The sequence below is a fragment of the Plodia interpunctella genome, chromosome 2 (genome assembly GCF_027563975.2).
Source record: "Plodia interpunctella isolate USDA-ARS_2022_Savannah chromosome 2, ilPloInte3.2, whole genome shotgun sequence".
NCBI lineage: Eukaryota > Metazoa > Arthropoda > Insecta > Lepidoptera > Pyralidae > Plodia > Plodia interpunctella.
In genome coordinates this window covers 3,056,472-3,080,135 of record NC_071295.1, presented here as the reverse complement: position 1 = coordinate 3,080,135, position 23,664 = coordinate 3,056,472, and the positions used below count along the sequence as shown (strand labels likewise).

At 35.2% G+C, this 23,664-nt stretch overlaps 1 protein-coding gene across 1 annotated transcript; it reads left to right on the top strand.

The window, feature by feature from the left end:
- The first annotated feature begins 314 nt into the window (after window positions 1-314).
- On the top strand, window positions 315-23,522 carry LOC128681213 (uncharacterized protein). Its single transcript, XM_053764948.1, has 13 exons — window positions 315-647; window positions 6,425-6,697; window positions 7,197-7,348; window positions 15,161-15,413; window positions 17,119-17,234; window positions 17,547-17,679; window positions 17,864-18,037; window positions 19,900-20,030; window positions 20,404-20,572; window positions 21,106-21,213; window positions 21,676-21,784; window positions 22,328-22,482; window positions 23,241-23,522. Exons 1-13 carry the CDS (start codon window positions 408-410, stop codon window positions 23,340-23,342), a joined length of 2,115 nt encoding a protein of 704 aa, XP_053620923.1. The 5' UTR covers window positions 315-407; the 3' UTR covers window positions 23,343-23,522.
- Window positions 23,523-23,664: the final 142 nt, after the last annotated feature.

The following is a 23,664-nucleotide window of genomic DNA, read 5'->3' as shown; positions in this document are numbered from 1 at the left end:
GAGTATTTTGGTATTTGTTGACGAATCTGTGAAACCTTATGGAAATCAATGGTGCATAACTGAACGCAACGTACTCCGTCGACGCAACGGAACAATGCAACGGGACTCTAAGTCGGAACCGGATTTCATTGCAGATATTATTAGTAGTTACAAAATCAGAATTTCGATTTAAATTATTGCTATAAAATGGTCAGACAGCATAGATCAATAAAAAAATACACAACAAGGGACAAAAGTTGTGACATGCAAAAAAAGTCCTAGCCATTACGCAGTTTACTGGCTGCGGAGAAAAAAGAAAAAAATTTAACTTCAAATGTCAGTTCAATCAAAATTGTTGTATCTTCAGCCCGCTTGCGTGTACCGTGCGGTTTTTCTGAAATTTATTTTACATTTTTAGTTTTACCATCATGTCGTCGCCAAAGTCTCCAGATGAGTTGGATGAGTTGGTTGATATTGACATCACGTTGATGACCCTCAGGAAGCCGACTGAATTGAAAAAAGTGATCGATTCCGTACCAAAGCCAGTGCGCGCAGTGCCCAAAAATGGTCTTCCGATGTGGTACAGGCTGGGTCTTGAATCCAAGCTTCCCGTACCGAAAATGCCGGAGGGAAGAATCGTTTTTGCGCGTGGAAAAATCGGAGAAGACGTGAGTACTGAGGACTGAACTTTTGACAATTCTTAATTTATAAATATCACAGATAAAATAGAAAACAGAAAACTATATTGCATCCGGATATACATAATAAGTTCAGCCTATGATAATTTTTGGGGATCTTAAAATACGTAATTATGTTCTACTTGTATGGAAAATTTTTATTCAGGATATGTACATAGTACCTACTCCTGGTCCTCACATAATTGTGCGACTCTTAAAGTAGTCGTAAGCGGAGATAGACTAGGCAGATAAGGGTAGCAGACAAGGTAAAAAAATATCTACCTATGCTCTAGATACAAATAGATATATTTAAGACCATTATGATAATTCATAGACTGTTACAACGCGACTGAATCATTATACGAACATTTAAAGTAGGTTGAAAAGTCAATTTCAAAAAAAATAATAAAACGCAATATTTAAGGTGTCGAAAAAACACATTACAGCAAACTTAGATGAACATAAATTAAAATAAACTAAAAATATTTAGTTTATTTTAATTTATGTTCGTCTAAGTTTGCTGTAATGTGACGCGCGTGTAACGTAAAAGCTGTATTGTACAGAGTAGTATATAAATACAGCACTAGTATATAAATACAGTACACAATATACTTAATCTACTTTTTAAGTACTCCTGTCTTTTTTTCTATCCCAATTCAATTTTATTGTAACCATTCAGTGCTTAACTACTGGGGTATTATGTAATCTGTGGCTTAAGAAAACAGAAGTACATACTTATCTAAGTATGTGCTTATCATGACACTCTTAAGAAAATATAACTTTATGCAAATTCATGCGTAATTAAAAGCCTGTGAAGCCGTTCTTCAGCACTCATAAATCAACCTTTATTTCGTTCATTCGCTCGTTCATTTGGGAATTCTTGACAATTAAGTATTTTATCCAAGCATCTATCATTCTTTCATTCCGGGATGAGATCGAAAAAAAAACATAGCACGTACAGTCAACCGGACAATACGATGCGGCTGCGACTGCGTAGACCTTATGCTGCAGCAATAGAGGCGAATCGCAATTGAGTGAATTGAATTTGATATTTGGCATAGGCATGCGACCCACCTAATGGTGAGTAACACTCACCGCAGCCTATGTACACCTGCAATATCAGGGGAGTCACACGCGCGTGTAACGATTCTGCATAGTCTCACCCCTCAAACACACACAATGCAAACACTGTTATTTAGTGGCTAAAATAGATAAGAGTGAGGTACCTACCTTTGTAGATGACCTTGATACAAACCTATTTCAAAATAACATTGTACAGTCAACTACACGTCCAGTTACCCTGCATGGCGATAATAGCGGCGAATTTGCAGTGAAATTGTGTAAATTTCTTTATTGACATCACACGGATAAAACCTAATAAAAAGACGCCTATGTTATCTCTGAAGATTTCGGCCCAGTAGTTTTCGAGTTTATTCGTTACGATAAATATTTTCTCTATAATATTGTTATGGATATTCTTCTATTATTCTTTAGACTTCTAATATGTTATAGAAGAATCGTTTGTGTGTTGTGAACATGTTTAACTTCAACAATACCTACACAAAAAATGTCAACAATTAAACAGGAAATATTAGTTCGATTCTTAAAGTGTGACTATGTGATGATCTCATAAGGCAAACAATATTATTGTAATCTTATAAAACTTGTAATCTTAGGGATTATCACGATGACATGGACACCAATAAAGCAATATAGATATATGTGTTAACCAAATAATTTTGAGTTTTATATGCGAAAGTTAAAGGCCCTTTAGGTTTGCTATTCACATTTTATTCTCGAGTGATATGCAGCCTACCAATCACAGTCTATCATTGGGTCAAATCATACAGCAATCTGATCGGATAGTCTGCGTTTTACTGCGAAAGGATTCGGTAGTGAAAAGTGAATGAATTGCAAACTCGCACTAAGGCCTTTGTGAGAAAGAGGTATATCATTATAACTGGTTTATTGTGCTTTTTATCGATGAGAAATTCGGGTCAAAGGAAAATTCGTATTTGATTTTAGTCTCTATTTTTTAGAATATCTTAGCTACTGTACACAAGTTAAATCCTTTCAAAAGACGCTTCGTTATGCTAATGCAGTGGGTTTGAATACCGTGACGTGTGAGGAGCTTATTTGGTTGTATGTTTAGTTTATGTATATTGCTGTATTTTACATTTGGCCCTAATTACGTAGGCAGTTCTTTGCGGGGTTTCATTCTAATTGGAGCGTGTTTTTGGACTTGTAAAGTATTCTGTAAAGAAAAAATCAACTAGGCTTTCTTTAGTTGCGTATTTAGCAAGCCTTAAAACGTAAGATTATCATAATAATAATAATAACTCTGCACAAGATACTTCTGACAAACATCTTACAACCATCCAAACACATCACATTCAGGTATCTGGTTGAGTTCCGCTAGCATGTGGATACTGCATGGGATACAGTGCGTGTGTGAGATGTTGCGAACCACGAAACATACAATAGCACGTCTCTCTATATGCTGTCTCTTTTACCCATATCGTGTACGCATCGTGTAAATAAAGAGAGACGAGAGAACGTGTGGACGCAATGGCGTACTACGTGTTTTGTTTCATGGTAAAGCAACAGTTTTGGCGGTTGATACTGATAATAAATTTCTATTTGGTACCTAAATACAAACGACACAGTTTGTCATTAGCAAAATATTTATAAAGTGATAAAATTACATTAAGCCTACTAATTTTATATGTGAATGTTTGTGAGGATCTTTTACGCAAAATCTACTGGACGGATTATTATGAAATTTGATAGACGGGTAGAATATGATTTGAAATAACACATAGGGTACTTTTTATCCCGAAATTCCCACGGGTAGGAAGCCCTGGGGCGCAGCAAGAGTGAGCATCACCTATAACTTAATAAAGTATTTTTACCTAAGAATTGATCCAAATAAGTTAGATCCCAAATGGCATTGCTCGTTGGGATATCGCAGGAACCATGGGAAGTGCCTTGCTTTAAAGTTGGGTTGGCCTTTTAGCGTCGCTTAGCCTGCTTCCGGGTCTTCTCTAATAACATTCGGAAGTTAGTCAAGGTACTCTTTATTCTGGCTGACAATGACTAATAAGTTTTTATTTATTTAATATTTAAAAACTGTATTAAAAAATTAAGTACAAAAGGTGAACTTAACGCCATATGGCATTCTCTATCAGTCAACCATCATTAGACCAACCAAACATAGATAGCAAGGTGGTGCCACAAAGTGCATTAAACGAGAAAAAAGTTTACTCAATAACAGATAATAGAATAATAATTTTAAAAAATGAGATAACGGTTTTCACAGAGTGATTTTAAATCTTAAAACCATAAACAAGAATTGACCTCAGACATACACCTCCAGTGCATTTGCCAACTGCTAAACTCATTTCGTTACAAGTTTTAACGCTCCTCCATAACTACATAAACCTAGAAGTTTCCGAGTTGTACCGTTTCTAACAATGACTCTGGAACTAGCTGCTCTGGTATTTTCGTGGAATTAGTAAGTACTATAACGTACTTACTAAATCAGTAAGTACTACGTACTTACTAAATCCATGGGTATTTTATGAACATCCACAAACTTTTCTTCAAAAATATATGAGTAAAGTTTCCTATTTATTAGATGCACTTTATCGCACAGCCATGCTATCTCTCTTTGGTCTTATCGTTGACCGATGGATAATACCATGTCCATATGGCTTAAAGTCCACCATTTGTAAATATTTTTTTGTAATTTTGTGAAAGTTATAAATAAATAAGTACTGCCATATATTCGCATTAATTTGGTCGACGTCGTTACACATCATGACATGAATTAAACCACAATGACTTTCTTCGCTTAATTTATAAATTTACTTAATCTGATTCTAGTAGGGAAAACTTTTATTGGCTTCTGTTTATATTTTGTTTTTAATTTACAATATTCCTATATGGTTTAAAACAAATAAAAATCCTCTAAACAAGCGTTAAACTAGTGCCAAATATTATTAAATAATAATAGTAGTAAATAATATACTAACATAATTTTATTTAGTAACTCTTTTCTATCGCATTTACATGGATATAATATAAAAGCATTCGCATGTTTTGGAATCGTCTAAAAATAAACTCTTTGGATAGACTCTTTCTCTTCTTTTATTACATTCTTTGAAGCGTCTAAATCCGGATGTCAATTATTTGTGTGTGCATTCAAATGGAATAATAGGGACGTTCAAATATTCACCGTCTGGTCTAACCACTTTCAATGTAATCGTCTACGGGACTATTTATTTTATTCTTTCATTAAATACTATTACATTTTATCGACATAATATATTTTTGCTCTTAAAATTACATAATATATTTTTTAACATAAGCCAAAGTTTATTCTTTATTATTTCACACGAGCTTTTTGTTAAAATTTGAAACAGCCAAATATGGCGAACTGTTCGCGGATAGTGTGGAATCGGCATTAGCCAGGTGCTACTCTATCCCATGTAGTCCCGCATGCAATCAATAACATAGCACCATCTTGTAAACTTCAAAGCCATCTAGTAACCAGCGCACCTTAGCACCAGCCGCCCGGGTATACCGCAACCCCTACCCTTTAGGTGAAGCTACGCCACGCCTACGCCCCTAACTCTAAAGTTATGAATATCCTTGGCAATTCTGATGTTTGTCGTATTATATGAACAATCTAAGTGTTACTGAAAAAAATTGCCGTGTTTTTATTCGAATTTATAATTTTTGGATGAAAATTAAATTAAAATACATCGCTAAATGATTGCTTATTATGTACGACCTGTCGTAACTTTTCCTACTTATAATTTTCGCCTGTGTTGCGTACCTACCAATATGAATTAATTTCCGTCCATCCATTTTCCTAAAAGAGCAAATTGATGACGCTTCTAATTGTTTCCGGAGCAGAGAAAATTGTAACAGGAATTCTCTCTCTTTTATCGAACTAGAATAGAAACATTACAAAATATTTTACTAGTAACACGTAAAAATACAAAAACGTTACATACTTTAAAATTATTTTGATGAAAATTATTTTTAAGAAATACAGCTAATAAACTGAGTAATATGATAAATGTTCATTTAATCACACCTGAAGACTGTCTTACAACTTAACCCCTTACCGCCATAATTTGATAACCTCTTATTTTCATAATCAAATAGCCAGCAGGATGCTGCTCCCATAGGATCCAGCAAATAACAACAACTACTTTCGGCTGATAACTGTATATAATTCATAGGATTTATGCCCGTTCGATCTCCCAAACCGATCCAATGTCAGTTTATAATTTCAATTAATTCCTACCAGACTTACTGCATCTTTATCCTTTACCTTTAGTGTTGGATCTAGAATGATAAGAAAATATTCAAATATACCTACTAGGTATCTGATCTTCTAGTGTATTTTAGTTTTAAGTGAACCAAAGAGGAAAAATCAATCCAGCGGGTGGTAGCCCTGATTTACTGATAATGAAAAGTAGGGTTACCTATGTTTTATATATTTTGAATTAATTATACTTGGACTACATGGATTAAATCCTTGGACAGATAAATTTTCTTATACTACAAAACAGAATGCAAAATATTTACTTACAAAATTTTCTCTATCTGAAAACAAAATATCACAGATAATTTTCCGTAGTTCTGGGTGTAACGTGCACATTTTTACGTTTGTATCCATCGGACCTACGATACTAGCTTACTGCTTAGAGCATAGTTGAATATTTTCTTTATTATTTATGAACTTTCATTTCCAGGTCAGGCGTGTGGGCCTCGGCGGCACAGGTCCCAGGCCCACCTTCGACCTCACGGACCCCTACTGCCACAGCGTGTCCTACGACTATGTACCCATGCACGACCCACACTTGGCCCACCACTTCGCCCAGAAACCGGCCCGCAACAGGATGAAGATCCTCGGATTCTGCACCAAAGATGGCAGAGCAGTTTGTTCATTGAAGGAGTTCAATCAATATAGGAAGTATTTATATAATCAGTTCATGGATAGGATACACCAAGAGATGAAGCGATTGGTGAGTTCTTTTTGATCAACAGATACCTAGTTACCTGTAACAATTAAACCTCTGTTTTCATATATTTAGTCTTGGAAGGTAACATTCTCAATATGATATTCTTTATGATATTGGAGTGCAAGCATATAATAATTGCAGTCTAACAGCAATAAAGTACACAAAGTCATATTATTTGGTCATATTATTTAACATCAATGTGGATGTAAAAAATAAAACACAATTTATTATATTTTTCCAAAAACTGAGATGCTGTAAATTTAATTACCTTTTAATACCAGAATAATCTTGTAAGTACACTTACCAAAACAGTTCAAAGTTTATAGGAGACAACGTGTAATTTAGTTCCAAATGAATTCTTATGTGAAATGTGTGTCGGTTGCCTGTAAGAAATTGCTTTCGCGATAAAGGCCGCCTTTGTATTTCAACCTTTATTTTATGTAATCCTCTATATTTTTATGAAGCAATGAGTTTCATTATAATTATTTTATACTGATTACAGGACGAACGAGCTCGCGATGACCTGACCTTGAGAAGGGTAGAAGTAGACGTAGCGCGGCGACTGCAGGTGTTCACCAAGGCGGAGAAGGCTCGGGAACATCTGGAGAGAATAGCACAGGAGCAAGCGGACGTGTGGGCGGAGAAGAAGAGGCTGTAAGTGTTTCAATTGTTTCTTCAATAATTTGACATCATTCATCATTCTGCGGTAGAGGTTGATTTGGTACTGCGACTGCAGCTATGCACGCACCATGGTGGAAAAGGCTCGGAAATATCTGAAGGGAGATTTTTAAATTTAGAAGATGACGGTTGAATCTGTAAATTTATTTTATTCCACACTATGTTCTTCTCATAATTCGGTCAGGATTTAATGCCGCATTCGCGTCCTCTTTCTTTCTCTCTCATATTTGCTTGTTAGGTTACATTTTGAGCTATGACGCCCCAAAGCCCAGCAAGTTCGTGTAAAAAATACATACAATTTTGAAGAATTGGCTATGATTTTACAACCGGCTGACTGCCTGACGTCAACCCACTTTGGGAATACTATTGTTTCTTTATTAAGGGTCTATGTGTCTCTTAGCCGCCCGGATATTCAATGGTCCTATTCTAGGGCGGGACCACAGGTCTCAAATACGCATTCGCGTTCTACTCGTAAGTAATACATACTCGATGCTTCGCCATTGATCAGCAGCTCCTGAATTAATGGCTACCAGTAGCTGCTCAGTCTGCTCTCAATTGATACTCGAAATTGAATCTTAAGATATTGGACAAAATGTTAGGAGCCAAACTTTATTAATATATGCGATCTGGGTTTTTAATATACAATTAGCAGTCTGTATGAAATAAAGTTTGACTGTTACTAAGCATTAAGAAATGTATTTTGTGAAATAAAACTTTAAAAGAAATGCAATACGTCTACAATGATATGATTAATAACAGTTTTATTTTAATAATTACCAACATAATCATACTCGTAAATAAATTCAACCACAACAATTAATGGAAATCTAGGTAAAAAGCTTGCAATATTGCATATGGATGTTGACATATTTTTGTACCGTGTTAGATATAATATACGAGTATCTAATCTACAAGCAACACCAAACAAATGTTTGGCCTGGCATAGGGCATCTAGATATGCTAATCGTTAATTTCTAATTAGTCAGTTACTTCGCCGTTGACGTGATAAGGACACTAAATGAACGCTAAACTAAAAGTTTTACACCAAAATTTTCTGGCCGCATCTATGCCTACCGTATTAATTAATTATATTTAGTCTGGAAAATGTTTTACATTGATGTTTTTAAGGACAGGACGGATCCTACGTATCTATATACGTAGCCGTGATAGTAAATTAGAACTTAGAAACTTTCTTGACTTTTCACCGTATCTGAACTTGTTCACTGTTCTACCTAAATGTTCATGAAAAATAAGCCTTCGTTATATGATTTATTTTCAAAAGTTTACTCTATTCCATTATGGTCTCGGAACGAAAGAAAAACGTTATGCTAGCTGTTTCTTCTCCCCCGCAGTATTTAAACGGTAAGAGCGAAAGGGATGTAAACTGTATAATCTTGTCATTAGTAATAGGATAGCCACCTATCACTATTGAATGTTAATCTACCAATAAATAAGCCGGCCATACAACTCGTGTCCTCAAGTTTCACAACTTTTGGCCCTTTCTACCTTCTTAGATAATATCTAAATATATTATCATGATATGTATTATATAGAGTATACTCTTCTTTTAATTGTAAGATTAACTGTTCATAATGTTGTATATTATCATACCGTTTTAATTCAAAATTGTTTGCAAAGAACTTAAGCCGGGATAAACCTAAACAAGCTCGAGCGATACGTGAACGCGGCTTGATTAACGGCCACACTTTATTTTAATTTACCTGGTATTTTCAGTGTTCTATTTTCTCCCGCTATCTCCCATAACAGAGTTGACAGAAGGTCTATTCAAGATAGCATTTTCAGTTTGTTTCTCAATGTTAACAAATAATTTATTTTCTATATCCAATGCTACAGTTAATTAATTAATGTTAATTGAGTAATTTTCTGTTGTTACTAACGACGACGTCTCTCTCTTTCTCATCTGAGAGCATTCCCGGTTTCATCCTCAGTAAAAAAAACTAGGTACGGTACCAAGGGTCCACTCTTAATAATAAATAACATAGTCGATCAATGTTATAAACTAGATAGGTATTATATAGGTATATAACTCCTAACAGCTCCTAACAATGACACCTGTAAGTTTAATTAAATTAACTTCTACTGCTTATTGTGTATTCCAATGATCATCATTTTAGACAGCTGCATGTGTTTTATCGGTGGAGTTTCTTTCATGTTTCCCTTCCCGTTGCTAGTAGTTTAACCTCTTGACTTAGCACGCTTACTTTTATTTTATTTTCCTTTTTTTATTAAAATCTGCTTTAGTCTTCTTCGACCCCTTCTTTCTTATAAAAATCATAACTAAAGCTGATCTAAACAAATGCCTGGAAAATTATAATTTACTTTGAGACTATTTATTGTTTATAATTAACGTAATGATGATTAATAAATTATGCTTCAATAATGTTTTATGCAAATATGTTTAATCCATTTTTCTTTGAGTTCATTGACAGTATCACATGACTTTTAGACTGGATTTAACTGTTCGTGTCACGGACACGGGCCGAAGCAAATTTGCATTTAAAATTCATATTATGTAAATATCTGTTACTTGTTATGTTTATAATAAAGTTGACACTTGCAAATATTAATATATTGATAGATTTGTGATCTGTTACTACGTGCGTGCCTTCTTTTGCAAAAGGAAAATTTTAATTCTTGGTTGACATTTCTATTTTCTAAATTATTTTTTTATTGGTTATTACACTTAGTAAATTGTGAATTCGTCCTCTTTATTTTAAGACCCATAATTATTGTCAATTGACGTCAGTGGAGAAATGGCTACGCTGAAGTTTCTTGCGCCGCTTCTTCTTCACCTGCGCTTTAGAAGTCGGCAGTTATTGACGTCAAAAATCTGCTTAAAACTATAAGTTTTAGATAAGATAAGAATAAGTGATGTGTACCATAAGTTGAATAAAAAAAATTTGAATTTAAAAAATACTTTTAATTAAAGATGATTTACAACAGATATTGACGACAAAAATCTACTTAAGTCATAATAATAACTAACCACTGCCGCCCAAAGCGTGGATGAAGAATAAGAAGATAATAAGTATTTAATCCCGTGGAGAAAGTAGTTCATTGTCAACTTGCCCTATAAGGATTTTAATAAATGCTGTCGGTCGTAACATTGCGTAGGCTTGTAACAATAAACCTACACACATTATGTTCATAATATACACAATCATACTTTAATATACAATCTATAAGATTGTCACGAATAAACTGTAAAGATTAAAATGTAATTGAATAAATAAAGGCTAAAGATACGGCTCACGTTTTATATATGATAAAAATATCTATCTAGACAAAGAACAATAGATGTCTATCGATTTGCAAAGTACAGTGACCAACACGTTAAAATCTTCAAATGGCAGAGAAATAGAAATCCATTTTGCAAAAAGAGAAACGCGAAGAGGAAACTTGCGGTTTTTGCGTGCAGCCTACCGTAACCTAACGGGGAGTATTATGTAGTTCAATCTCATGTGGCTATGCTAACAATTTCTCTCTCATCCTCGCACATCTACCTACCACTCTAGCCCCTACAACCTATCAACCACATCTCTCTCTAGTCTTCATATTCCCAATGGCATTCGGGCCTGTGATATGACTTACAATATAATAGATTCAATTGCAATTTTTTGGCCGCCCGCCTGCCTTATGTCAATCTTCTTTGGGAAAGTTATTAGTCAGCTGTCAATGCTGTGACATTTAGTCGCCTCGTACAACAACTACGGGAGGATATGGGATCATATTATTTAACCCTTTGTCTATAATTTTTTTATAAGATAAGTACAATAAGTTTTTTTTGGTCCCAATTTATTACGGATAACGAGCACCGTGGCGTAGTGGTCGCCAGGCCCGTCCACTACATTCGATTCCCAGGGCGGGCAAATATTGGTAGCAGTGATCACAAATATTTGCTTGCGGATCTATGTGTGTTGTGCCCGTTTCTGTGTTTGTTTCCATCTCTCTTAGTGCTTAGAGTGCGTCGTTGTGTGTTGTCAATTTTATTCGCCGCTAATACAGCCGATATAAATATTAAGTAGGTAACTTTATGTTCCAGTTGTCTGTACAAAATAATTCATTATGGCAAGTGGATACGTGCAAAGTGATAAATAGTCGAAATGTTAACTAAATAGACACTTAACACATCATTGAGTTAGAAACACACGCTTTAGTTAAGTAATTCACACGTGATGTGCATATTAAGTAGTCAATGTGTTATGCGAAGTCGAAGATTTTGTATTTGGCTTAGTTGTCTATTTGCAATAAGACTAAACAATGGTACAACTGTTTTCTTACACTATTTTTGAAGTAAGTCTGTACTACAAAAAACTTTTGTTATGTAAAAAATATTTCACATAACACAGCTGCATTTCGCTAAAATAATAACTTGTGTCGTAGTTCACATTTTGTATAATGAAATAAAAAGCTTCAGTTTTATTTATTGTTTCCGATTTTTGGGCCCAAAAGCTAAAACACCTTCACGTTTTTTGGACAGTAAATAAAAAGGTATATTGATGAGTCTACTCTCCTAAAAATCAAGCCATCATACAATAAGATACTGAAAGTTAGATACGCCTAAAGCTCAATATACAACCTTCTAAGTTCCTAACATAATCGAAACTCCAACTTCATATCTGTATTCAGACTTCATTGTGAAGGTTTGTACCATATACATCCTTCATGCGTTTTGTTCCTCCAAATTGCCAGTGTGGCTACGACAAAAAATAAAATTTCTAAAACCACGTACCTAACGGATTTTGTTACAGTTTTCTCGGTTATTTAGACATTTTTGTCCATATAGTATATATATATATATATATATATATATATATATATATATATATATATATATATATATATATATATATATATCCGTTAGAACCCGTGCCAGGTCACTAGTTCAATATAAACAGAAATAAGTATATAGATATATAGCTGAAGATGAACAGACATCAGTATGTTGACAATCCTATATTTTAAATACGGATATAATAAATTTGTGACGTTAGAGCTTCGAGTTAGGGCATTTAGTAGAATTAGAAATGTGTAGAATTAGATCGTGTGATCTAATAAGTTTTTGATGCTAATATTGGCGAATGTGAAAATAGTTTTTGATGAGATGGATACTGTTTCCAGTTAGCGCCTAAATATTTTTTTTGCCATTATCAAATGGGACCAATTATTGGGTGAATGCGGAACGAAACACTACAAACTCCTTGAGCGTTGCATCTCTAGCATAGCCTTCCAACTTGCCGGCCCTGCACAGATTTGCATAATACATTTCAGTGGAGATATTCGTCAAGCCCTCTTCAGATGGTGTTGCATAGGATATAATAGTCTTCTTTTTAAATCAAATTGACTTTAATAATAATGGTAAGTTTTTCTGGCATGATATGGAACAAGACCGTTTAAATGTGTTTCTTTCTGTATTTCCCCTCAGCAGTGGTCGTCCCGAAATTCCAATAGTTTTGAGAAACACTATGTAATTTAGAATTTGGCTAGAAAATGAGCCAGTACAAGTAAAAGTGATTATATAACAGCTGTATTTTATTTGTGCATATCTCCATTATATTAAAAAAACAGACAGCTAATACAACATATTACATCATTGTTTCTCGAGCAAAAAGGAAGTAGCAAAGTTTTGTATAAATTACATTTATTACTGCCCTACTTGATAAGGTAACTGGGCATTGTACGCTCTTTTAAACGCGCTAATCCTAACTACTATACTGAACTTCTCCCCTCCTCTTCACGTGACTGATAAAAAGAAGCCTCGCTATGCTAGCTAGTTATCGATTCTCGTAAGATATTGGACTCTAATAGCTTTTCAACCCAATTCCTTCTTTGAAGAAAGAAAATAACGCCCCTCATATTTTTTATGTTTGTATCACATATAAGCCAATTACACTTTTCTAAAATATGTAAATAACTAAGGGAATAATGATAAAATTTGTATATTGAAATTTTTATAAATAAATAATTATTTAATAGTTAATTTAAAGGAATTCGGCATAATTTTATATTCAATTTTTTATCAAAAACATGACTTTTTGAAGATAATTTACAGTCGAATCTGCCCACTGATTATCGTATTTATCACTGTTCCCGAAACGCGACGCTCATAAAACCCGCTCCGTATTCGCTGCGTGCGAATGATTGGAAGTCGATAAAATGGCATTGGATCGGTCTAAACATACGCCGAAAAATGTTTATCGCCGAGTTATCTGTCTCCCTTTAGTTATGTGGAACTCATATTATTATGTACGGTAGGGTTTGATATCTGGTTTGTGGGTTTAAAATACCCAAATTTATTTGGCAGGAAACTAATGAAATGCCATTAATATCGTATTATAAAGGAAGAACTAATACTTCATTTTCTATGTGTTACGTTTTCTGTGGAAATTTTATTTTATTTATTTTTTTAGTTGATTTAATAATGATTTAATAATTAATGAATTAATTTAATAATATCAGGCGTTCTACATTTATAAAATTCCTAACTTCCTAACTTTAGACTACGTGTAAATATATGAATGTCAAGATAAATATAATGATTGATTATAATGATTGAGAACACAAAGTTCCGTGATTGAGAAGCTTCATACAGTAAACTGACTTCGTGCAAACGATATTACTTTTGTCTTGTAATATCTTTGTGAATATTATCTCATTAGGGAAACCACATCTACAAGACGAATTCTATATTCTCGGTCACCCATTACTTAATTTTACATAATATATTTGGATTCCAAACAGGAATAATTATCCAAAAATACAAACTGCAAACCGCGTAACAGTTATTGAAGTAGACGTGGAAAGTCACAGTGCATTTTCACCGCGGAATCAAAGAGCTCCGCGCGTCTTAATTAAAGAACCCGGCACGGAAAACCACATACAAATTCCACCATTTCTAGCTGAGAAAAACCGGGAAGGGCTGGCGCGAGCTGTGCCCCAGTTTACGTATTTTAATCTTGTCAACGTAACATGCATCGGATTTTTATTCAGATAGCTATAGGAAGAAACACAACATTTTCATTGGTATTCGCAAAAATTGGTAAAACTATGATCGCATCACATCGCATTTTCTTTTAATTAGAAAAATATTCTGAACGCATAAAATATTATGATTCTTAGCGTCTTGGGTTTAATAAATCGTATGTACCTATGTACATGGTGAGTAACAAAAACTATAGGCTCTTTAATTCATATGCGAAAAAAATAACATCCATCTAAAGGGAGTTTTTTGATAACCCTATTAATCCTAGAAATATTTTCTCGTTACCCACATCTCAATACATTCAAAGCCAGGTTTTAAAGGTTAATTCAAATTGAGACTATTACCAACTGTTCTACCGACGTATTTCACTACAAAAGAGAGATAATATGGTATGGAATATAATTCGATTGTTACAATGACGCGACTTAATTCCTACCCCATTTCAATAATGCCGTTTTAAGCAAAAATCTATTGAAGCGTCTTTTGCGTAAGTATAAAAGGTTTTCGCAGGGATTTGCTATTATAGTCCCGTTTGTCTGAGTGAGCACATTGTATTCTCAATGGAGGAATGTAAGGTTTTGTTTGCAAATACGTTCTTATCATAATATTTTGTAGTCTTTTAAAAAGTTTTAACATACTTTTGGCAAATGAGATTTCAATGTTGAGCTTTTACAAGTATATAAATTGTCATCAGAAATCATTGTAAAAAAATGATCTTGTTCGTTTTAATATTTTTTGGGAATTTAAATTGATTTCAAATGAAATAAGTATAATTTATTTTTCAGCGCAAGAGAACAAGAGAAGAAAATCCAAGCCAGGATGAAATATCTCGCCGAGTTCAACGAAAAACAGCGCAAAGAGCGAGCGGCGCGTGCGTATGAGAAACAGAATAGAATAAAGCAAAGGGTCCAAGCTGCGGCAGAGATGGAGCTACGGAGGAAGATCACCATGGTGCGGCAGTGGAGAGCCAATGAGAAGAAGCGGGTGAACAGACTCAAGCAGGAGAAGGAGGCCAAAGAGAAGAGGTTGGAGACTGAGGTAATGATCCATTGTTACAATATAAAGCAGAGGGTGCAGGGAATATGGAGGTAAATCACCATGGTGTGGCAATAGTGGGACAATAAGAAGAATATGACAGGCTTTTTTCATGATTAAAAAAAGTCTAAATATAATTATTATATTGTCTAAATAATCTCCACAGTTCTCCAGTTCAGTCCAGTTCTTAGAGACAGAAGCAAATAAATATGTATTCGTAATTATTTTAAAATTATTTTTTTAATTAAAGAATTCGCTCATGCCAAACCTTTAGGTAGATATACTTTCAATTGTATGGGTGTTATTATACCAGTAATCCTAATTTGCTTAAAGAAATACAACGCATTAAAAATTTTGGAATGAATTGCCAGTTTATAAAAAAATAGAAGTAATAGATGAATACACAGATATGAGAACGATGAATTCACCACAAAATCGCGTATATTTCAAAAGTATTTACATGTAAAATCTTTTTCAATTCCCTCACGTTCACGTTTGTCCACATTCATCAATATATTACGTGACTCCTATGTCATTCTAACAACATACATGCAGGATTTGCAAAAGACTATGGCGATATAATTTTTTCATTATAAAAATTATATTTCAAAGTCACGAAAAACAGATGTTCTAAAATATATTTAGATATAGAATGGTACTCAACCATTGTTGAACCACAGAGAGATTTTAATGAGGTCGGCAAGAAAATAATTTTATTTCGCAAAATTTTTTTTGCCATGCGTCCAATTTTGGCGCTGCCACTTCAGAACTGACGGAACATGCTTTCCATAAAGCACATATGCGTAATATAATTCGGATATAAGAGTACTGAATGACACATTCCTAATATGTAGCTATACCCGGTGCAAAAACGAAACTAATTTGTAAAATTTTGTCAATCAAGCGAATCAAAAACTGTAAACATACCTAAAATATTTAAGCATAAATTATAAAAAAACAATACCTAGATAATTTTGGATTTATCTCCTTGTAATTCTGAGCTTGGTGACTACATTTCTTATCGGGGCTGTGTTAATACCACAATTACTCTCGCCAAAGGTTTTTAAGGCAATTCCAAATGGGTACTCAATTTCATGGTGACTTTTAGGCACCGAAATGATAAGCCATTAGGGGCGTTCGAAAGTCACTTCGAGTGTTATAAAATATTTTCGTTTATTTCCCAATTTGATATAAGAAGCTTTCGGTTTTAGTAGAAATCACATGTGCAATATTTTATTTATAGTCTTTCCAGCAGCAGCAGTTATATTTACGCAACAAAAAAATCTAAAGTGATCAAAATTTACATTGTTGGTTTCAATTTAGATTTGCTTACATTTAAACTTTAGAATATTTTCTTCTAGACTATACCACGACTGTATATATATATATATAGTCTGATTAATAAAAAGACCTCCAATCTCAACGTGAATGTCGTACGATGCGACGAAGTGATAAAAATAACCTTCACAGATCATAGGCAATAATATCATTTCTCATCGACATCAGTTATTCCACCGGTAGTATAGTCAGCCTAATGTTAAATTTTTTTTTATTTATATTACGTAGTTCCTGAGAATCCCAGGGAGCCCACAGCCACAGAATGACACCACGGGAAGCCATCCTACCATGGTTTTATTCTCGGCTGTTAAGTGTTGTCTTCTGTCTCTCACATAAGAGACAGCAATTGACAAACGATCTATGGTTATAGGCAAACGACAAATGGGCTGCGAGGGTGAACGCTCAAAACAAAAAGATTCAAGAAGAATCGATGCTTCTGAAGATGTACAGCGAAGATATGAACGCTGGCGCTATGAGGAGAGCTAAGTACGTGTACATTTTTAATTAAATTATTACGTCGTCTTTGTCCACCCCTTCTCTTAGATTATTTGGAGTCAGGTCTCCTCACACATTTGCGCGAGAAGTGTCTTCTCTGCGTTATCTAGCGATTAATTAAGTCTGTATCTCTGGATCTGGAGCCAAGCGGCTGAACCGTCTAAACCTTTATTTTAAAGGGAACAGGGTGATAAAATCTGGCATCTAACCAAATAATCGGTTTGGTTGGTTGTCCTACGCTGCACTTATTCCAAAGTGAACAACATTGTCTAAAACCTAATCTTTTGAATTTGTTACATTCAGGAAAGCGGAGATCTATGCCTACAACACGGACTTGGAGCTGCAAAGGATCAGGCTGGCCAACTGGAAGCTCATGCATGGTGGAAATGCGAAGGCGGTTGGTCTGGTCAGGAAAATGGGCGTGGAGTTTGAAAAGGTGATTGTAGATTATGTTTTCGGGGCCAATGTCTGCATGCCTTGTGAAGTAATTCTTGATTCGTTACATTACCCCGGGTAACATAGTCTATGTGACGTCAAGTCTTGTATCGAAAAAAAGTGTCGGTAAAATTGTATAAAAGTAGAGGAAACCCTTCAGGCTTAACCTGATCCCTCAATTCCAGTCCAAACGTGGAGCCAAGGGTATGAGCCTGGAGTTGGCGCACAAGATGGCCAACGAAGCCATGGCTACGGCGCTGTCGACACAGGGCGACACGCTTATGACTCTGGGACAGGCACGAGCTAAAATGGACATCGAGACTATTCTACCTCCCGCACCTATCAAATTACTAGACGAGGTAAGAGGGAAGATAAATCTATGATTTCTATAATGCTACAAACGCACTATCGATGTTTCATTCATTGCTACTTGCTGGACTTAATCTCCCACTTTTTATTTCCTGAGAAATTCGTAAATAGCGCTGTTTTATCGGCAGGCACTCTATTTTATTGAGGTACCCCATAAAAATAGAAACACCTGAGCAGGATTTTGACAGTGTTGTCGACTTTGGTGCACTAAACTGTTTTAGATTTAGCCCAATCGGACCTATAAAATTGGATGATTAGAAAAAGTATAATCGAAACAAGATATGGAATTAATTTTATCATAACAAAATACACCTGAACTATCAAAACAAAAATTTGCATTTAATAACAAAGGTGGTACTTAAATCTATATATCATTTTCTATATTGATTTTCAAACTTATCGTTATCATTTCCCTCCGGGACGATCGGTCTATTTTCCCGATCAGTCAACTTATTCAGTTTACTTTCCCTGTTGATGTACTTTTCTAACGGTCTACTTTCCCGGTAGGTTACTTTTGTTTAATAATAAATAACTCAGTGTCACATACAGTTTGACAAGAAATATTACAATATCCATGTTTCGTAACTTGATCCTCAAAATATATTGTATGAAGGTCCTTATCAAGTATACGCATCCACCCGTCAAACATTTCCGACCCAATAAAAATGTTTCCCTCATATGATTTCCATGAAAAAATTACTTTATATTTTTCGTACAAGTTACCTACATAATATAATTTTAAATCTTAAGTAAATCTGATATTAAACCTAGATATTTAACTCAAGCGACTGAACATCATCTAAGCAAATTCTACAAGCTATCAAATAGATTGTCTGAACGATTCAATTTAAATTGCAATCGGAATTGCTTCCAAAGCCATGCGGTTTTGATTTGAAAGCTAGAAGACGCTTTGTCGTTTACATTAAATGTATGGGTTAGATCGGGGACTTGCTTTCTAGTAATTGTAAGCACCAGTGCATCTAATTTGAATATCTCCCTGAAACGCAGACTGAATACGAATAGGATTGATGCAATATTCAATTACAAATATGTACAGTTATTAAAAAACTGTCATTTTATGTAGTTTATCAATATAAAGACGACCTCGGTGGCGCAGTGGTGAAGTACTCGCCTCTGAACCGAGAGGTCCCGGGTTCGATCCCCGGTCGGGTCAAGATGGAAAATGATCTTTTTCTGATTGGCCCGGGTCTTGGATGTTTTTCTATATATGTATTTGTTATAAAATATAGTATCGTTGAGTTAGTATCCCATAACACAAGTTTCGAACTTACTTTGGGGCTAGTTCAATCTGTGTGTGCTAATATATTTATTTATTTATTTATTATTTAAAGACATAAGTCTTGTACAAACGATGATTGTACGTTAAGGCGGAAATACATATGCTAGTAGCTTACACAATTACCAGCACGTAGGTATGTCTTCACATTAAAAAGGCAAGTAACTGACATACCAATGCAAAAGCCATAGAATATTGCAAGTTCCAGCTACAAGCATGTCAGGTAATACTTGCTCGTTTTACTTGTTTGTATCTGCTTAAAATTGTAAGAAAAAAATCACCTAATGATGAAGAGGGCTCTTCAAACTTGAACGCGAAAATATATTGCTCGTATATTTTCGGTCTCTAAAAGTCTCGAAAAGGTCTCTCTCTGACTTTGAGGGTATAATACTTATAATACCTACATAATCAAATGAGGAATCAAGTGATTTCTTCCAGTCAGTCTGTTCCAATTGGACACTATCTCTTATTATTTTTTTGTACTTCATATCTTCAACCATAATCGGTATTATTCTGATGTTATCGTATCATAAACTCATAATTTATTACAATCAGATCCTGGACAGCGTGGTGATGGAGTTCGCTCGTAGACGTGTGAACCTGCTTCTCCGTGACGTGGAGAGAGTGGTCAGACATCGTGCAGCCGACGTGTTCTTCGAGGACTACCGCCCGAAACCTAAGAAGAGGTATTCAGATTTCTACACACAGAAAACCAGCAGCAGCAATATTTATAATCATATCTTGATGCGATCAAGTTTCGGTCTTAAACTGATCTGCATCACAAATTGTAAATCTCTCTGCATTTGAATCGTTCCTTAAAAAATGAGGGTAGATCTGGGCATACCTTCTTTTTCTCTCTCTCTCTCACTTGAGCGTTACCCCGTTTAAAGGCATTAGGTGTCAGAGCCCAGGTTCTGGATGATCGGTTGATGGATATGGCATTAGACGTATTTCTTCTACTCTCAGTACTTACTACGTCAGTTGCTCTTCACAAAATAACTCCCATAGATTACACGAAAATAAAGATATTACAAATCAAAAAACCTTACACATTTTTAGAGGCAAGAAACCAAGGAGGTATTCTATCCAGCAAGCGGCGGAGATGGTGCACCAATACGCAACGGTCCGCGGCCAGTCGATTCTGTTCGGTGAAATAGGTTACATTCAGAATGAGGAAACTACAGACCAGGTCATGAAGAGTGTTAAAGATCGACCGCCCACCCCTGTGGTAAGCAAACTATCTATAATAATAGAAAAATAAAACTTATGACAATCTCAATTTCATCGTAGTCGTAGCTTTTGTGTCATGATAAAGTCTCTAAGACAAAAAGATGTGATACTGTCTGTAAATGATCATTCTTATTAAATGTACTTTAAACACTGGTGTCAGATTTTTCACAAGTCGCCTGATGGCTGCACGATCTCTTGTCTTGACGACTCCCAATATCACATTTCTCGGCCATCTTCGCGTATATATTATATTCATTCTGGGCTGTGACGTCGTGACGCCGTGGTCAACTTTTGAAGATTTTACTGTGATTGTAGAATCGCCTAACGTAATCTCTCTTTGGGAATGCTATTTTTTCCTATCAGCTAAGGCTATGTCCTATAGTTACTTCGTTAGATATCTGCGGGGGGATATTGAGTGTCCCTATAAGAGGGCAGAACCACACGGCAGCCACAACCACTGACATCACTTAACGGCAATAGTCGATACTATTGTGATATTACTATATAACATACCTATAAATTTTCATACAGCCATCTAGAACCAAGCTGGCAGAAGTTACGTTCATAGACAGGATTGAAGATTTGCCTGATCCAGTTGCGGTGGCGTCCTACCTTCCTGAGAGAAGAAAACTATTGGAGGTATTTTAGCCAAAGTTGATATTAAGCCATGGGCTGTCGTTTTTCTAAATGTGATCTTTATTTCTATTTTTTGTTTAATAGTAAATTGGGTGAATATGGTACGGTTAAAATAAAAGACGCTATCATTGCATAGTATAAAATTTCTAAGTGATGATAGTAGCTTTTCTCGTAGTCTGTGTAGCACGGTTTCACTGAGACTTAGATTTCCTGTCCACAATTCTAAATCACAGATACAGATACAGACAGATATAGGGCCTACATTACAGTTTGCTACTACGTTTACTTTGCTGAAAGTAACATATCGAACAGATAGCGTTAAAAATGTTTTACACAAGTGTTGAATAGGGCTAACTGTCCAATTACATCAAGTAGATTTATCTAGCAGTTAGATTTATCTGTCAAATTACAATATAATATTGTCAGAAGGTGGCGAAACAGGGCCTTAATGTTATTATGTTCCAGATGGTGAACGCGGCTGCTAGGATCCTGTCGAGGAATGCGAGTGAAATGGTGCATAAAGGCATGGATGTCACCATCGGCACAGTCACGCTTCCAGTGATGAGACATCCAAGTTGGTATTGGAGTGTTTACCATTTTCGCACTAATGAAATCTAAATCCTAAAAATATTATAAATACGAAAGTTGTGAGCATGTTAACACATGCTCTTTCTTTTACAAAATGTACAAGACCGATCGTTATGAAATTTTATGCACGGGTAGAATATAACCAAGAATAACATATAGGGTACATTTTATCCTGAAATTCCCACGAGAGTGCAGCCCAGGAGCGCAGCTAATCATTTATAGTTTTCTCTTCGTTAAATGTAGGTTGAGCACAGATTGAGCTAGCCCCAAAGTAAGTTCGAGACTTGTATTATGGGATACTAACTCAACGATACTATATTTTATAATAAATACATATATAAATAAATATCCAAGACCCGGGCCAATCAGAAAAAGATCATTTTCCATCATGACCCGACCGGGGATCGAACCCGGGACCTCTCGGTTCAAAATAAATGTTAGTAAACCAAATATTCAATTTATATATAAGAAATCAAGTCAAGAAGGAAGTTGTAAATAACTAATACTTAAGACACAAAATATCTTGCAGTGGAATGGGGTGAAGTAGTAGAAGGGCTCGCGTCAGCAGTAGTGGACAACAGGGTGAATGCTGACTGCGGTGACGTTCGGCGCACGGGAGAGTTCTTAGCCAACCGCATACTCAAATCTCTGCTGGCTGAGATGAAGATTGAGAAGGAGAAAAAGGTAATTCGTTAGTAGAAATAATCGAATACTAGCTACGGTGATATACAACGCAAGAATTCCCATGTCAAATTATCCTGTCAATTCTTTAACCAGAGCCAGATTCCTTACGCCGCGAGTATATCGAATGTATGGAGGTTTACACTGAGGAAACGAATAAACCTATATTTGATATTCTTGCCATTGCCCGGATGTTTGTTAATTGTATGGATTTCGATGAAAAACCAACCCTATACGAGTAGAATATAATCTGAAAATAGCATATTACTATATATAATACTTAAAACCTAAAATTCTTACGGTAATAAGCGCTTGGGTGCAGCTACCTGTCCATTAGGACAGCAATAATTAGCAATAATATTTCGCGTTTTTAAAATTAGGATTACCTAAAAACGCGAAATGTTATTGCTTGATAAGTCTTCACGCTTATCTTCTTGAAATTTCTCATACATTATTGAGGACCGTAGACAAACTATCATAAAATATGCACAGGGTATGGAGATAAAACATCACTTATTTATTTCAATTACAATAAATACATTAAATAAATCATTGCAAGATTTATACAATCTCTCTCAGAAATAACAATCAACTGTCATGACAACATATTTCTCTTTTGAGTTGTCATGTTCTAGAGATTAAAACTCTATTCTAATATACATATAATTAAGTACGGAGAAAGACATTGTGTGGGAAATACACGCGGTCGCGGCATCGAGTATAAGCTAGTTAAATGTATTAATGAGATCAACGTGTTCCAGAAAAATCCACCGCCGCCTGAGCCGGAGGAGTCTCCATCAGACTTCTACGTTCCAGATAGCGAAGCCGCTGCCCCGGAAAAAACTGACTTGCCCAACAACTGAGAAGACTGAGAAAGCAGAGAAGAAAGTAGAAAGGAACCAGTTGAGACTGTTGTATTGATATTTATTTGTATTTTTGTGCAAGTAACAAAATCATTTTTTTACAGTTTTCTATTGTCATTTGTTCTACGGTCTATTGTGAACTCGTATCGTTTTGTAATAAAGAGAACTCATACACTTTTATATTTAGTTTTATTTTCTATTAATATAAACGTCCGTCCGGCTTCGCTTGGATTAGGCCTATCTATTACGTAGTGGAAAGCGCAAGAAAATCCTTGCAGTACTTACCTACTCGTACTTAGTTACTTGGAGTTTATCGCGAACA

Excerpts from the sequence above, each read along its gene's own strand:
- LOC128681213 (XM_053764948.1), top strand. The coding sequence starts at position 408 with ATGTCGTCGCCAAAGTCTCCAGATGAGTTGGATGAGTTGGTTGATATT. Across the intron at positions 15,414-17,118 it reads AGAAGAGGTTGGAGACTGAG|GCAAACGACAAATGGGCTGC; the intron begins GTAATGATCCAT and ends CTATGGTTATAG. Across the intron at positions 22,483-23,240 it reads AGATTGAGAAGGAGAAAAAG|AAAAATCCACCGCCGCCTGA; the intron begins GTAATTCGTTAG and ends AACGTGTTCCAG.